This window comes from Cyprinus carpio, chromosome B3 (assembly GCF_018340385.1).
Source record: "Cyprinus carpio isolate SPL01 chromosome B3, ASM1834038v1, whole genome shotgun sequence".
NCBI classification, from domain to species: domain Eukaryota; kingdom Metazoa; phylum Chordata; class Actinopteri; order Cypriniformes; family Cyprinidae; genus Cyprinus; species Cyprinus carpio.
In genome coordinates, this window is record NC_056599.1 from 29,727,346 (window position 1) to 29,743,842 (window position 16,497).

At 40.0% G+C, this 16,497-nt stretch overlaps 1 protein-coding gene across 5 annotated transcripts; it reads right to left on the bottom strand.

The window, feature by feature from the left end:
• Positions 1-192: 192 nt before the first annotated feature.
• Positions 193-16,026, bottom strand: LOC109065995 (nuclear body protein SP140-like protein). 5 transcript variants are annotated; one of them, XM_042720695.1, is made up of 14 exons: positions 15,755-16,026; positions 4,688-4,827; positions 4,425-4,523; positions 4,128-4,261; positions 3,828-3,881; positions 3,473-3,506; positions 3,196-3,345; positions 2,736-2,869; positions 1,910-1,978; positions 1,662-1,780; positions 1,481-1,583; positions 1,305-1,364; positions 1,058-1,198; positions 193-917 (listed from the first exon to the last, which is right to left on the bottom strand). In XM_042720695.1, the coding sequence occupies exons 2-14, from the start codon at positions 4,776-4,778 to the stop codon at positions 849-851; spliced, it is 1,257 nt and encodes a 418-aa protein (XP_042576629.1). In that variant the 5' UTR covers positions 4,779-4,827; positions 15,755-16,026; the 3' UTR covers positions 193-848. The 5 variants fall into 5 exon arrangements, with proteins under 5 accessions (XP_042576629.1, XP_042576628.1, XP_042576630.1 ...); XM_042720694.1 differs by having other exon boundaries at positions 4,688-5,001; positions 15,755-16,025; XM_042720696.1 differs by lacking the exon at positions 15,755-16,026 and adding an exon at positions 5,563-5,958 and having other exon boundaries at positions 1,481-1,580; positions 4,688-5,001.
• Positions 16,027-16,497: the final 471 nt, after the last annotated feature.

Below are 16,497 nucleotides of genomic sequence, written 5' to 3' on the forward strand. Positions count from 1 at the left end.
GCATTTCCCCCTCTCTACCCTATGTACTGGCACACAAAGGGAAACTGACATTAGAAATCATTTGTAAGACACAGTCATTTTATAAAAGAATTTTTGCATTATTTGAATAGCATGAAATGGAGGGGTTCCTCCACCTTGAACTGCCTGATTGGTATCTCCCTCCTACACACTCTTGACACATACAAACTTAGCCAGGGTAGTGCCATATTTATTTTGACAGGATCAAATGAGAGATGAAGGATAGAAGTGTGGATCTGATTGAAAATCAAACTATAAAAACAGATGAAACATTCACAAAAAGAATATACAGTAATACTTTTGCTGATGGTTATGGCTGTGCAAAAAATTGGTCCAGGTAAAGCAGGGCCATCAGTTTCTTTGGATGATTGTTTTGTACTGTCAATTCAGCCTATTTAATGTCCTGAAACACACACACACACACACACTCACACACACAGTCTCTTTTTCTATTGTATGACATTGTCTAAACTAAAATTTTATTTTATTTATATCTTGATAATAAGAATACTAATAAATATTCCCCACCTCACCACATTCAATGCAACCCCCCCCAAAACAAACAAACAAACAAACAAAACAAACAAAACAAAAACAAAAAACAAACAGACAACAACAACAGCAGCAACAAAATCTTACGTAAATTACATACTTGGAATGAAACCCCTTTTTTCAAAAGGTGGTGAGATGAATACACTGTAAGTAATTGTTTACAACTGAACACCGTCGTAATGTTCTCTAAATATTTTTTCCTTAATTCATCCTTTCTGTACAATACTCACAAATGTTACCATCGATTCTAATAAAGGATTTCTTTTTAAGACGTGAAGTTACAGGGGCTTAAAGACCATTTCAAACAGTTCCTTGAGCCTAAAGGTCATTCTACTGAAGTCATTATCCTACAGGAAAAGAAACAGAAAAAAGACTGAATTTAGTCTATGAAAAAAGGTTTTTATTAATTTTATTAATTTTTTTTTTTTTTTTATTAAATATTAATAATTATTTAGAATAAATTGATTAACTACATTTCCAAACTCACCCTGTTGGTGGTGCAGTGGTGGAAAACATATTCAATAGCCGTGATAAACTCTCGCACTGTGTGATAGTCATTATTCGCCAAGTTCATTTTCACTCTGCCCAGCATCATGGGACCACAGATGTTCTCACTGTATCCTGGAACCTGGACACCCGCAGTGCAGACGTCACATGCATGTACACCATGTATAAGAGCTTTAAATATTTAAATGATCCAGAACAGGACAGACACACAGGCAGATGATATTTACATTGGGATACAGGTCAGTCATGCTCTCACGTAGCAGGTGTAACAGCAGGTACTGGCAGTGCTAGAACAAACAAATCTATAAGTGTTCAATTCTTTTCCCTGTACAATGAAAGAAATGTTGTTTTGGACCCCAATGACTTCCACTTTATGGGCTAAAAAAAATCGTATGAACTTTACCAGTGTGTACTGAGAGACTGGACTGCTCAAAACATCCTGTTGGGTCTTTTGGCTAGAACTTTCCATATTCTTCATCACACAAAATGTGCAGCTCCACTGGCTTCTGTACACACAAAACACACAGTGTTACACAGTCACATGTTTAGTCTGTGTAATCCAGCATGATTTCTCTCTCTCTCACCCAGGTGAGTCTCCGCCTGGAGCTGGTAGGTGACAGCGTGAATGAAAAGCTCGTGGACACTCGTCACAACACACAAGCTCTCCGTCAGAGTTACACACGAAACACACGTCATCATTCAGCTGGGACAAGAGTTCATACAGAAATTAACTATACTGTTACGAGATTTCAAATGTCAGCAGTTCTGATGAGTTTTTGATGGTCTTGTTGATGCTTTGACATGACTGTAATTGTGAGTGATGTTGTCTTACTTGGTTCTGATCCGGTTCTTTGCAGATCGCACAATCACAGTTGACTGCATGTGGTTCCAAAACTCTTTTCTGAAAGTATGTGAAAGCGTATTAGTATTGTGTATACTGCAAAATCATTTGATCAGACCCTGCCATACACTCTTAAAAAATAAAGGTGCTTCACGATGCCATAGAAGAACATTTTTGTCTAAATGGTTCCATAAAGAACCTTTAACATCTGAAGAACCGTTCTGTTTTACAGACTGTTTCTTCATTTTATAAAAAGGTAAGAAAGAGATGGTTCTTTAAAGAACCTTTGACTGAATGGTTCTTTGTGGAACCAAAAATGGTTCTTCTTTGGCATCGTTGTGAAGAACCTTTAAAGCACCTTTATTTCTAAGAGTGTACTAACAGACAGCAATCATTCACGCATAGTATGAAAAAGAAAAATATGGAAGTCAATGGCTACCATTGACTATTTTGTCACCAACATTCAACAGAAGAAAAAAAAATCATTTAGGTTTGAAACAACTTGAGGGTGAGTAAATGATGACAGGATTTTCATTTTTGAGTGAGCCGTCCCTTTAAAGTCTATAAACACTTACGAACCCCATAAAAATAACACTAGTCATATAAATACGGCGCAAACATCAGGCATGATCATATGTGATATCTTGAATTATCTAGTGTTTTTGTATGATTTTATATTGGGTTTTATTATATGTTAAAGGACCCTCATGGGGTCATCATAGCACAATGAGATAGCCTTGTTTGTTGACAGCCACTGTTTGTAGAAATTTTCAAAAATAATTTTTTTATATATTTACTATTTAGTATTTTCTTTTACCTTTATAAGCTTCCCAAGAGGCATTCCATGGGACACAATGTCTTTCTTCCATGTTCCATCTGGTTTGCTCAATTTGGTGAAATCCTCAGGCGTCAGCCAGTGGTTCTCTGTTCTTATGCATCTCCTACAACGCCCTGAGATGAAGACAATACTGAGTGCAAAAGTCTTGTCAGCCTTCTGGTTCTCAGTTCATTTTGTTCTCATTTTTGGTTTGTGGTTGAAATTTAAGTTCGGTGTTATTATTTAAGATACCCTTATAGTGCCTCTTGTGGAGGTGTCAGATAAAAATTGCAGCGAAATATACCCTCAGCAAGGTATTTCAGGTTTTGCAGGAATGTAGGCAGAGTCACATATTTCCAATGAGCCTGGCTTTTGAGAAACAGATAACTTGTCTTCAAAATTTTTATAGTTGTGCATGTAAAACACTGACAAAAGCATAAAAGCATTCCCACTCACACACCTGTGGAAAATCGATATTTGTGTAGAATGCCAGAATCAGAACCACAGGTAACAGGCAGGACTGGACCTTCAAACACGCTCATGTCAATAGCCTCATCATCATCTTCCTCATCATCATCGTCTTTATTGTCTTCGATCTCTTCATGTGATTCTACAACAAATACACAAATATTCACTAAACAGAACAAAGTCTTTCTTATTCTGAATAACTGTTGTAATGATCTTATTTAAAGGAATGTTCCTCCACAAAAGAAAGAAGATGAGTCCCATTTACTCACCTTGTTTTTTCAAACCCTCGTGGCTTTTTTTCTTCTGCAGAACACAAAAGGATAAATTTTGGTAGCACTATATTTTACAGTACTTATGTACTTATTATAGTAATTACAATGACTAGGTAACTTACAGTACGTACTAACCCTGAACCTACCACATGTTCAGTAGTTACCTTATATTACAAGTACTTTCTTTACACTGTAAGCAGGCTACACTGTAAGTGCACATACTGTCAAATAAATTGCAACCGAAATTTTGATCAACATCTTGGTCACTTTTAAGTCACATTTGAAAGCTGCAGCCTAGAAAGGATAAGTCTTCCATGAAATCAGATCTACAATGATCGAAAATCAGCCAAACCTTTGCATCCTGAACCCTGCTTTTTTTAAAGGTTGGAGCTGAAAGAAATCCATCCTATAAACAGAAAAAAAACAAAGTTAAATTTGTTGTGAACTTATTTATACTGTATATGACAGTTGTTATTTATATTATCTATGTTGTGTCCAATTTTGTTTCAGGTAACTGTTATTTAATCTGTGTTTCTGTAAAATATGATTTACTAACAGATCACACTCACGAATCGAGTCCATATTAAACAACAACAACAAAAAAAAGTTTAGTGCATTAGTTATAACTGTTATTTAAAGTGGTCTTATGCACCTCTATGAGTTTCTGGAGTGGGATCCCACTGCAAAGGATGCTGGTCCTCCACTTTTTGTTCTTCTCCTTCATACCAAACCTCTCAAACTCAGTGGGCTTGAACCACTGTTCCTCACTGAAGATGCACTTCTGCTCTGAAGACAGATAAATGATCTACGATCAACTACTACTGGAATGACTTTGTTCATTTGGATGTTCTAAATGCTCCAGAATTACAACCTTGAGACATTCAAAAATGTGTAGCTCTTCATAAACATTACTCAATTCTTGAACATGTAGAAACGTTTTTGCACCTACTATCATAATATTTTTTCAAATACAGGACACCCTCTTTATAGCCACATGTAACAGGAAGTTGATATTTGTTCTGAGTGTTTTTTCGTCCTGAAGATGATTCTGAAACAAGCAAAATCAAAATCAGTTAGGTAAAGAAGAAAAAAAAAACTTCTCAATAACATGTTTGGCAATGTAAATGTGCATCTCCTGTTATTTTGAAGAACATCTACTTGATTCATCACTGTTTTATCATTATATTAGTAAAAAATAGTTTCTGGACTTACTGGGGCAGTTTTGTTTCTTGACTTGTTTCTTCTTCTTAGAATGGGAGGAAGACCCCGTCTGCTGTCTCTTCTTACAGCTTTGTTTCTTCATCGTCCTCTATTTTATCGCTTCATGTCAGTCATTCAGATTCTAGAATGCTCTGAAAGAGTCATTTCATGAAGGAGACTTTCGTATATTCAGCATTATTTGAACAGCAGGAAGTGGACGTGTTCCTCCATGTTGAATTTTCTGTGGTGTGATATCTCCCCTCCCACACTCACAGTGTCGAAACTGAACTGAAAGCTGCTTCCTGGTCCAGAGCCTTTGCATCTTTCTAGATACAATTTAGTAAAGAGCCATACAGATACCTAATGGGTTAACCATGGTATTCCAAATTTATTTTTTATTTTTTTTGACCACAAAATGACTCTAATTTGCCTCTTTGCATTGGAATTTAAAAGCCTTTCTCTATTTAACCTTAAATACTACACTAAGTGTAATATAAGTAATATAAATACTAGAAAAAAATCTTTTAATCAATGGACCATTATTATAATTATTGTACAAATAATATTTAGCACCAAAAGATCTCCTTAAAAAAAAAAAAAAAAATAATAATAATAATAATATAATAATAATATATATATATATATATATATATATATATATTATATATATGTATATTATTGAACTAAAATATATAACATTTATTTAAATGAAAAAGAATTAAGCTGTATGGTCACATTATAAGTAAGCAATACCTGAGGGTTAAATAAAAAAAACATATTAATGTTTCCTCTCCATCACTCTCCAGAATAAAACGATATTGTAAATGTCATCGATAATAATCAATACATAATATGCTGTAATGTTTACCAAACATCGCTTCAAATACCTGTATAGTGAAGTGAAGCTGTCGTCTATTCTACTTAAATCCATTCAAATGGATTGTCAACGCTCGTTTGTTTTGAGAGCTCCATGAACCACGTGACCGCGCGGCGACTCCGGCAAGATCAAAGCTTGTCGTAACCCTGTTTTTCAGTGGCTCTGGCTTTAATGAACTGAAGCGCTACATTTTACGATTCACGCCACATTAAGTGCGCCATTAAGTTTCATATCTCAAGCAGGGCTACTAATTTGACATGAGATTTATATATTTATCTTATCAGATATACACATTTGCAGACGCACACAGGGTGAACATCTTTCATTTACTCTCTTCGTACACCAACACATTGCTCTCCATTTCCTCTAGCTCCCCCTACTGGTCACTATCCTACATCCCTCTTTTCCTTAGAAATATGTGCTTATTCATCAAAATGAACCACACCTCAAAAGTCTCAACATAATGCATACTTTCCAATACAGCATACTGTCATTCCAATTATTATTTGGACTTAACATAAACATCACTTAGCAACACTTAATAACCATATTTGCCCAACAGATATTAGACTTATAACCTCAGATGATGCTAACCCTGAGACAACATACAGAACTACCACATTTTGCTATAAGTTTGATTTCATAATTGCTGTTAATAGTGTTAATCGTCTGTTTGTTTACGTCTTTTATGAATTTTTCCGAACATTTCTGCCGTATGCACATAAACTGACAGTCATCACTGATAAGCTACTACTAAATATTGTAGAAACTTAATTTTCTGTAAAGTTGCTTTGCAATGATTTGTATCGTAAAAAGCGCTATACAATTAAACTTGAATTTAATTAAATTGAATCACCTTAAAGGGATAGTTCACCCAAAAATGAAATTTTGATGTTTATCTGCTTTTTATATAGTTTTTTCCCCCTCTGATGCACTAAAAAGCCTGAACTGTCTGAACTGTACTGTGCGTCCTTGACACAGCCTGCACGTGAGGCATCTTCTTCTTGCTCGCTTTACTTATAAGTGCATTACCGCCACCTATCTCTCAAATGGACCACTGAAACTCCCAATTGAGTTTGTAGATAGGGTCTGCGATCCGCCGTAAGCAAGTAAGAAGAAGAAGTTCAAGTTCAAGTTCAAGTCTGCTTTGTCAATTCTTCCACATGTACAGTACATACATACAGAGAATCAAAATTGCATTACTCTCAGACCCCCGGTGCATTCAGATAACACTAACAGTAGAGCCTAAAAATCTAGATCAAATATAAAATATAAGATAAAACTATACAATAAGGGAATGTAAAAAAGACATAATAGAAAAAATAAAATAAAAATAAGGTTAAATAAAAGCAGCGCAAGGCACATGGCAGGTAGAGTGCAAACCAGTGAACAAACAGTGCAGATAAAAAGATTTTTAGTGCAAAAAAAAAAAGCTTATTCAGTCTGATTAAAGTGACAAAGGGCTCAAGAGCAGTTATTTTACTTAAACTGACTGATGAGGTGGTAGAATGACGTCAGTTCCATGGTGAATGAGGTAGTGAGCAGACCAATGCTGCACAAAGTGACTGGTGCATGTCATCGTTTGTTAGAGGGAGGGGGGGGTGGAAGGACCTGGAGATGTGGGATCTGGGGGGGGTTCATAGTTCAGTTGTGCCTGGGGCAGAAGAGGGACGGGGGGGCAAGTTCGGGGGAGCGAGTTCAGCTTTCTGACAGCCTGATGGATGAAGCTGTCCTTCAGTCTGCTGGTCCTGGCCTGGAGACTCCGCAGTCTCCTCCCTGATGGCAGCAGACTGAAGAAGCTGTGTGACGGGTGAGTGGGATCACCTGCAATGCAGAGGGCTTTGCGAGTGAGACGGGTTCCATAAATGTCCTGGAGGGAGGGGAGAGAGACACCAATGATCTTCTCAGCTGCTCTCACTATGCGTTGCAGAGTCTTCCGGCAGGACGCGTTGCAGGCGCCATACCACACAGTGATGCAGCTAGTCAGGATGCTCTCAATGGTGCCTCTGTAGAAGGTGTACATGATGGGGGGTGGGGCTCTGGCTCTCCTCAGTTTGCGGAGGAAGTAGAGACGCTGCTGTGATTTCTTGGCCAGTGCTGCAGTGTTGTCGGTCCAGGAGAGGTCCTCTGTGATGTGCACACCCAGGAACTTGGTGCTGCTCACTCTCTCCACAGTCGCACCGTTGATGGTTAGAGGAACATGCTGAGTGTGCGCTCTCCTGAAGTCAACAACAATCTCCTTCGTCTTCTCCACGTTCAGAGAGAGAATGTTGTCATTGCACCACACGGCCAGGCGGCTCACCTCCCTCATGTGGTTTGTCTCATCCTTGTTGCTAATGAGACCCACCACAGTCGTGTCATCCGCAAACTTAATGAAGAGGTTGGAATTGTGTGACGGTGTGCAGTCGTGGGTCAGCAGAGTGAAGAGGAGGGGGCTCAGCACACATCCTTGAGGGGCCCCAGTGTTCAGTGTGATGGATGTTGCTGCCGACACGTACTGCCTGAGGTCTTCCAGTCAGAAAGTCCAACAGCCAGTTTCACAGTGAAGTGTTGAGCCCCAGCTCGACCAGTTTTTGAATGAGCTGTTGAGCGATGATTGTGTTGAATGCTGAACTGAAGTCTATGAACAGCATTCTGACGTATGAGTCTTTTTTCTCTAGATGTGTGAGTGCTGAGTGGAGGGTAGTTGAGATGGCATCATCGGTCGACCGTTGTTGGACCGATATGCAAACTGGAATGGGTCCAGGGAGGGGGGGGGAGGGCAGACTTGATGTGGTGCATGACTAGCCGTTCGAAGCACTTCATGAGGATGGGAGTAAGTGCAACAGGACGGTAGTCATTGAAGCAGGATGGAGAAGACGCCTCATGTGCAGGCTGTGTCGAGGACACACAGTACAGTTCAGACAGTTCTGGCATTTTAGTGCATCGGAGGTAAAAAACCAACAACATATAAATACTGTTCAGTTTCTTGCACAGACTGATCATTCTGTGTCTTTGTATCGTCACGAGCCGCAGGGTTTAATTTCATTTTGTTTGTGTATGTTTTAGCCATGATTCCCATCCACTTACATTATAAGACTGACAGACTGCAACGATTTCAGTTAAAAATCGCAGTTTGTGTTCTACTGAAGAAACGAAGTCACCTACATCTTGAATGCCCTGGGGGTAAGCAGATAAACATTAAATTTTCATTTTTGGGTGAACTATTCCTTTAAATCACCATAGAAATTAGAAACATTAACAACTCTTTAAAACAACTGAAAACTCAGTTTTCCCTTCTATGTTTCTTTTCCTCGTTTTCCCCTATCTTAAAGGCCGGGACACACCAAGTCAACATCAAAGAACGAGCGTTGACGAAAGCCGATGGTGTTGTTGCCTCAAATCGGTAGTGTTGCTTTCGTCAATGAAAATTCTGACTAAATATCGACGTCAACGAACCTTTATCACGTGACGAAAACGAGACGAGACACAACGTAAATGCTGGTCATGTGACGATGACTATAATTAAATGTATAATGCAATATTGTTGACGAATAAAAACAAGATCAAATGTGGTTTACAAAATAAAAACTATGCCAAAATATCTCTTCATTTTCGTTGACCAAAACGAGACGAAACAAAATGTTATAATGTTATTTTGTCTCGCTTATTGGCATTATTATTTTGCAGTATTTCTGTTTCTTGTGTCTCACTTCAGGGGCTGTGTCAGGTCGCACTGTGCAGACGCAGGCAACATCACTTCCTCAAGCCCCACTTGCAGCATTATTTAGAAGACGACAACAAACAAAGTTAGGTGGGATTTATACTTTCGCCTGGCTCGGCTTCGCGAGCCTCCGCTGACTGCGAGCACACCTTCCCAAATGGACGAGGCTTTTATACTTGTCACGTTCATCGTTGTACTATTCTTTGAAATGACAGGGGGCGACGAAGAGTAATTGTCCTCTAAAACTGTCGGGAATCACCGATGCGGAGCCAGGGGGGCAGGGTTTCATATTTTTTTGAAGCATCCCTGGGCGCCGCCATTGGCTAGCGGACCCCCACCTGCTGTTAGCATTCCATTGACTCTCATTCGTTTTGGCGTCACTTTGACAGCAAATAACTTTACATCTGAGGCATTTAAAGACTCCATTTGTCCATTCATTATTTCTAAAGAAACACGAAAATGTATAAATGGCCCCATTACCTTGTATCTTACGTTATGGCCCCGTAGAAGCAGTTTTTGTAAAAATAGTCTAACGATTGCGTCATAACCTGCGACTCTCTGTCGCACAGTAGAGAAATTACCGTATGGACAGGAGGAGAAGCTCGCAGGCAATCTTTTACTGTCTATGAGGCAATCGGGGGGACGTGGAGGCATGAAATCAAGGGAGAAGCCCATAAAGAGTCCATAAAAGACACGGGACAAAATTATTCAACGACGTCTGCAAGATTTGGTGGGTGATTCAGATTTCTTTTGGCACAGCGATTAGAAGACTTACAATTGTCAGACAGGTTGCTCACGTGACATTTACGTCATCAAGCTGAGTTTGAGTCTGCGCAGTACGCTCGACCCCCAGGAAGTGTGTGCTTCTAATTGACTTCACTTGTCTCCGTTGAATCCAACGGGGTCGCTGTGTCCATTTCTTTTACTGTGCGGAGCTGTGCAGAAAGTTCCAAAAAATGGCGTGCATGCCACCATGCGAAATGAGTTCGCGCACACTCAAAGCAAACTTTCGGCAACACCGCAATGACGTCTTTTTCCACGCTCACCAAAGCGAACTTGCGGACGCGTCGAGTATAAATCACCCTTGACACAGAGAAAGGGACCGATGGCCGGCCAGCAGGGGTTCGTCTTTGGGAGAAAAATTGGCTGATTTTTTAAAATTTATTTATTGTTTTTATTTATTTTATTTAAATTTATGTGTGTGTACTTCTAACATGTTTGGTTGGTAAAATAAATGTTGTAAATTCAAATCAGAGCGTCTTCCGTGTCTGGAATGGATGTATTCTTGAGTCTATAAGGTAACAATAATATAATAAGATAACCTTTTTTTTGAAATGGGTTTGGCTAAAAGAAAATTTTGGTTTAGTCTATACTACTAGGTACTTGTACTATATTGACTGGGTTAAATAGAATGGCATTACTAAAGAGAGACTAAAATACAATTTTCATTGACTAAAGCTAGACTAAATGTCATCAGTTTTCGTCGACTAAAACTAGACGAAAATAGTCATGGATAATTCAGACTAAAATAAGATTAAAATGCTCAGACTTTTAGTTGACTGAAACTTGACTAGACTAAAAAGAATATGAACGTGATTAAAACTAATAAAAACTAAAATGACAGCTTTACACAAAGACTAGACTAAAACTAAAATTAAAACAGGCCGCCAAAAACAACACTAAACATCGGCAGCGTCCAACCAAAAAGCTGCACTTGAACACACCGCACAGACTACAGCCGACGGCAAACTATCATGTGCATTTTGCACATGCATGAGAGGAACGAGCTGTCCATATCAGCAAATATCAAAAGTATATATTCGTCATTCAAAAAGAGAAACCGAAACAAAGATATACGAGATAAACACAGATATACGAAATGTAAACAAATCAGCGCTTGCTTACCATTTTGAATATCAGTAATGTTGATAACTTTAATCATTGAAAGTGGCTCATGTTGTTATGAAAACATTCACGAATATAAATGATTGGGAAAGACCACGTAACATTTAAAACTGCCTTCTGTCTGTACCACCTTCATTTACTTGCTTATTTTCATCACTTTCGTTTAAATTTTTGGCACTGATTTGTTTGCTAAACTGATTATCCAATCAGAGCTCTCACTCTCACTGATGGCCCTGACGGCCCCGACGCTGATTCAACATGTTGAATCGGGCCAACTGCCCATGAGCCCGATGAGAGCCGACGAGTGGAACACACCAAACAAACTAGCCCGACCGTCACTCGCCATAGGTCCAACGGCCAACCGTCGGCTTAGTGTGTCCCAGCCTTAAAATGTCCTTGAAAAAACTTCTCCAAAACACAAACACAATCAATTCCCTTGATGGCTGGGGTAGACTACCGTGCCACCCAGACAGTGCCAGAGATTATATTTCCCTTTAATGCCAACTGCCTGTCTAACATAATCCTTCAGTGCAAGAGGTTCCCTCCTGATCCTCCGAGGCCTATGTACAGATTCTTCTCTCACAGGCACATGTCCAGATGGTTCTTTAGAGACATGGTCTGATCCGATCCAGGCATCATCCATGTCAGCACTATGAATTTGTGGTGAAATCCATCTCTTGAATGAAGAAACATGTCTCACACCATTTTTTTCCAGAATGACAGATGATCCTTTCCTCTCCACAACACGGTTCGGCTCAGGCTTGAATGCTGTGGTTAACTTGTTCTTTTTTTGGTTGCTTTAGCAGAACACAATCGCCTGCTTGGATCATGCTGTCCACTGCTGCTCGTCTTTTGTCAGCCGCCTGTCTACCCTTTTCCTTTTGAACAAAATCTCTCTGTCTCACTGCAGCATCTCCCACTGAAGAGGAAATGATACTGCTCACCTCTGGCAACTTAGTATGGAGTTGCCGACTGAACAATAACTCAGCAGGGCTGCAACCAGTAACAGAGTGTGGAGTAGAGTGATAGGCCAGTAAGAATGTGTACACTTCCTTACGCCTGTCTTTAGCTTCAGAATGAGCTGCTCATGTGGCTTGGCACAGTGTTCTGTCTCTCGACCTAACCATTTGCTTAAGACCAGTATGGTACGATGTGTCTGTTCTGAATTGCATTGAGCACCAAGAATTCTTTGAATTCAGCCCCTATAAATTGTGTGGCGTTGTCAGAAACAATTGTCTCTGGAAATCCGTGAGTGGCAAATATCTGAGTCAAACACTTGATGATGTTGCTAGCAGTGATGCGGTGAAGCACACTCACCTCCACCCATCTTAAATCGTAGTCGGTTATGACCAGCAAATGCTCACCTGAAGGGAACGGCCTACATGCATCAATTGCAACAATTTGCCATGGTTTCTGTGGCAGTTCAGGATGCGTGACTGGAACAGGTCTGGGAGATGCCCGATTTATTTGACATGTGGCGCAGGACCTGACAAGTTGCTCTGCATCTTTATTAATTCTCGGCCACCATACCTTTGTACGGAGGCGCTGTTTGGTTTTTACAATACCCTGATGCCCCTCGTGGCCAACAGCTGAGTACGGTACCTGGCTGCTTGAGGAATAACGATGCGGTTTCCCCTTAGGACAGTTTATCTTTGATGCACGTGTAATCAAGAATACACAAACTCCAACAATTCTGCTTGATCCATTTCCTCAAACTGCACTGAGTTTCATCGGCTGCTGCTATTTCCTCCAATCCGTGAGGTGTAAAAGCTTTCGGGACGGCATGCTTTGCAACAAAGTAAATGTGCTCATCGTCATCTACTGCAGCTGGTGATGGGTTCACAGTTAGATGAGAAAGTGAATCAGCTGCATTCTGTGGGCCAGGTTCTAAATAACTTTGAATTTGTAGGGCTGTAGGCTTAAAGCCCTACACTCAATCCTGGCAGGGGCTTTTGATTTTGGTGAGTAAATCGCCTGCAACAGTTTGTGGTCAGTTATCATTGAAAATTATCTAAAGTACAAGAACACATGGAACTTCTCACAGGCCCACACCATAGCAGCTTCTCTTTCGGTCTGAGAATACCACCTTTCCACATCCGTCAAAGCACGGCTGGCATAGTACACTGGCTTGTACGCACCATCAGCTTGTGCTTGGGTCAAGATCGCGCCGAGCCCTACTGGACTGGTATCTACGATCACCTGTGTGTCCGCCTCCTGGCTGTAGTAAGCCATCGTTTGTGAACTTGCCAGTGCCACCTTCAATGCCTTGATTGCAGCCTCTTGTTCCTTCCCCCAATACATTGTTTGTGATGTTGTAGTTGGATGATTCAATGGATCTGCAGTAGTAGTCAGGTTGGGAATGAATCGACCACAATAATTTACCAAGCTGAGAAAACTCCTCGCCTCAGTGGCGTTCTTTGGCTGTCAAAGGGTTTTGCACTGCCTCCACTTTAGACTGTGCTGCCCCAACTCCGTTCTTTGAAAGCACATGTCCCATGAATTCCATCTCCGTCATCCTTTTTAACTTTTTTTAGTGTCAGCTGTGTAAGAAAGAGTGATGAGGACGCCTTCCATTCCCACATCTTTGGTAGACTTTTAGGTGGGAACAACCAAATGTTAAGGTGATAAGATTAAACAGAATCCCTAGCAGTTATTTGATGTACCCTTTTGGTCAGCAGATGGTTCTTGATATTCTGCTGCTGCTCCCACGCTATAATTGACAAATTATTGCTCCGGAGGTACACTATTTACATACTAAGATCGGAAAGAACTATCTCTATGATAATTAAGCTCTTTGTAGGGAAAGGAGCATAGTTTAATACACAATTTTTAGTGGAAGCTGGGTCGAGGCAGACTATAATTTCTTACAGCTGTTTCTCCTGCAAGAGTTTCAGCACTTGATACAAGCGTGTGTCATGCTCCTGCACAGTCTTTTCAAATACCACTTCATCCGAGATGTTGTGGACTCCATCAGTGACCTGCAAAACTTGCTGGATTATGCGTTGGTACATTTCAGGAGCAGAAGAGATGCCAAACATGAGTCTTTTATATTTTCATAGGCCAATGTCTGTGACAAATGTAGTCAATGCTCGTGATTCAGGTTCCAACTGAATTTGGTGATATCCCCATTTCAAGTCCAACTTAGAGAACCACTCGGCACCTGTCATGTGCTCCAGAATTTCATCGATGGAGGGAATGGGGTGTCATTCGCGCACGACAGCTTCATTGACTCTATGCATATCCACACAAATCCTGATGTCTCCACCTTTCTTATGCACTACCACGAGAGGTGATACCCATTGAGTAGGTCCATCTGCTTTTTCGATGACATCCAATTGTTCGAGCTGCTGCAGTTTCTCCTCAACTAACTTCCTGACACTGAACAGCAGTCTGTGTATCGGCTGTGCAACAGGAACGATGCTGCTGTTGACATGTAATTGTAGACGGTAGTCTTTTATCTTCCCTAAACCTTCAAAACATGCCTTGTATTCCTTTTGTAATGATGTTGCAAATGTAGAAGTGTCCTCATGGTGCACTGCATTGATATTTGACAGAGCACCAATGTGTAAAATCCCGAGAGCAGTTGCAGTTTTGCATCCCAACACAGATGTCTGTGCACCATTCACAACCAAAATGTCTGCTTTTGCGCTCTTATTCCCTGCAGCCGGACTAATGTCAGCAGTGAAATATTCTTCCATAGCCAGTGGTGTATCTGATCCATAAGCATATAGCTGTTTGGATGTGCTCTTTAACTGTGTATGACCGTTGTTATGCAGTGCTTGGAACACATTTGAACCGGCAATGTTATGACTTGCACCCGAGTCTATTAGCATGGTCACTGGCATCCCATCTACCAGTATTGACATTTCAGCATCATTTGTGTCCCCTTACAGAATGAACAACCATTCAGGATAATCATCTTCTCCCATGATGTCCACTGACACTTTGTTGTGCGGTGCCTTACTTGTCACTTGGTTTACTTTTATTCCTGTTTTGGTATGGCAAATCACTGCAAAGTGGCCCTCTTTGCAACAGGAGCAAGAGTGTTTCCCTTTTGCAACAGTACACATTTTCCCATAATGTCCTACTGTACATGGCCACAACAACGGCATTTTAGTTGGCTTGCATGCTTTGTGCTTTGTTGTGAAAATGCAGACAATTTGTATTTTGATTGTGGCTTGCCTTCAGAAGACTGTGTGCACACGTGCAAAGTTTTGACTTTTCAAACAGCATTAATAGTGAGTTTTTCTATTTTTGCAGCTTGTTGGTCTGCAGTTTCCATAGTTCTGGCAATATCTTGCAAAATATACAATTTGAGATCCTTCTCCCGCAAAAGTCTTCTGAGAAAAGTAGAGATACACTTTTCAATGACTTGATCATGAAATGAAATCATCTTTATGATCGCCAAAATGGGAAAGTCACAGCCAACTGCTTCAGTCTGCTTACAAACGAGTCCACTGACTCACCCTGCTCTTGTACTGCTTGCCGAAAAATATGCCTCTCATATGGAACGTTTTTCTTTGGCGTGAAATAATTGTTCTGAGCATCATCTTTAATGCCGGAGGCCATCACAATAGAGTTTGAAACTGCTCACCTATTTTGCCCATCGCACTGCAATGCCGGTGTTGTTCCCAATTATGGCATGGTCGGTGTGCACATCAAACGGGCTGAGAGGAGGCGATTCAGGGCCATCGCTATGTTGCTGATATTTCCCTTTTAGTATGCTTTAAGGTCTCACAATTTTAAGAACAATCCACATTAAAGTGCCTTCATTCAAGAGCTTTAGTCCTCGTCGCCAGATGTAGCCTAATATTTATCTTATTAGATATACACATTTGCAGATGAGTGAACTTTTATTTACTCTCTTCGTACACCAACACATTGCTCCCCCTTTCCTCTAGCTCCCCCTACTGGTCACTATCCTACAGGCAGCGTTTCTTATTTATAGTATTATTTCATTAATTAAGGTTTTAGTCTCTTAATTAGTTTCTTATTTAGAGTCTTATTTAGCAGTTTTAGTTTCTTATTTAGAGTATTATTTCATTAAAAAGGGGTTAGTTCACCCCCCCAAAAAAGAATTATATATATATATATATATATATACATGTGTGTGTATGTGTGTGTGCATACATGTGTGTGTGTGTGTATTTTTTGTCATTTACACACAAAAAAAATAGATTTAAATAATCTTTTGGGGGTATTTTCACAGTCAGATGTAATTTGCTGTGTGTGTCATTTACACACAAAAAAAATAGATTTAAATATTATTTTTTGGGTGTTCTACGGTGTTGTAATATTGGAATATGATTTCATTCATTAACACTCTTACTGTTGTCC

Bases quoted from the DNA above. Each gene is read 5' to 3' on its own strand.
- LOC109065995 (XM_042720695.1), bottom strand. From the start codon at position 4,778: ATGAAGAAACAAAGCTGTAAGAAGAGACAGCAGACGGGGTCTTCCTCC. The intron at 3,507-3,827 runs GTTTGGCTGATT...TGTGTTCTGCAG, and splicing joins GCAGGGTTCAGGATGCAAAG to AAGAAAAAAAGCCACGAGGG. The intron at 918-1,057 runs GTGAGTTTGGAA...CTTTTCCTGTAG, and splicing joins ACCACTGCACCACCAACAGG to GATAATGACTTCAGTAGAAT.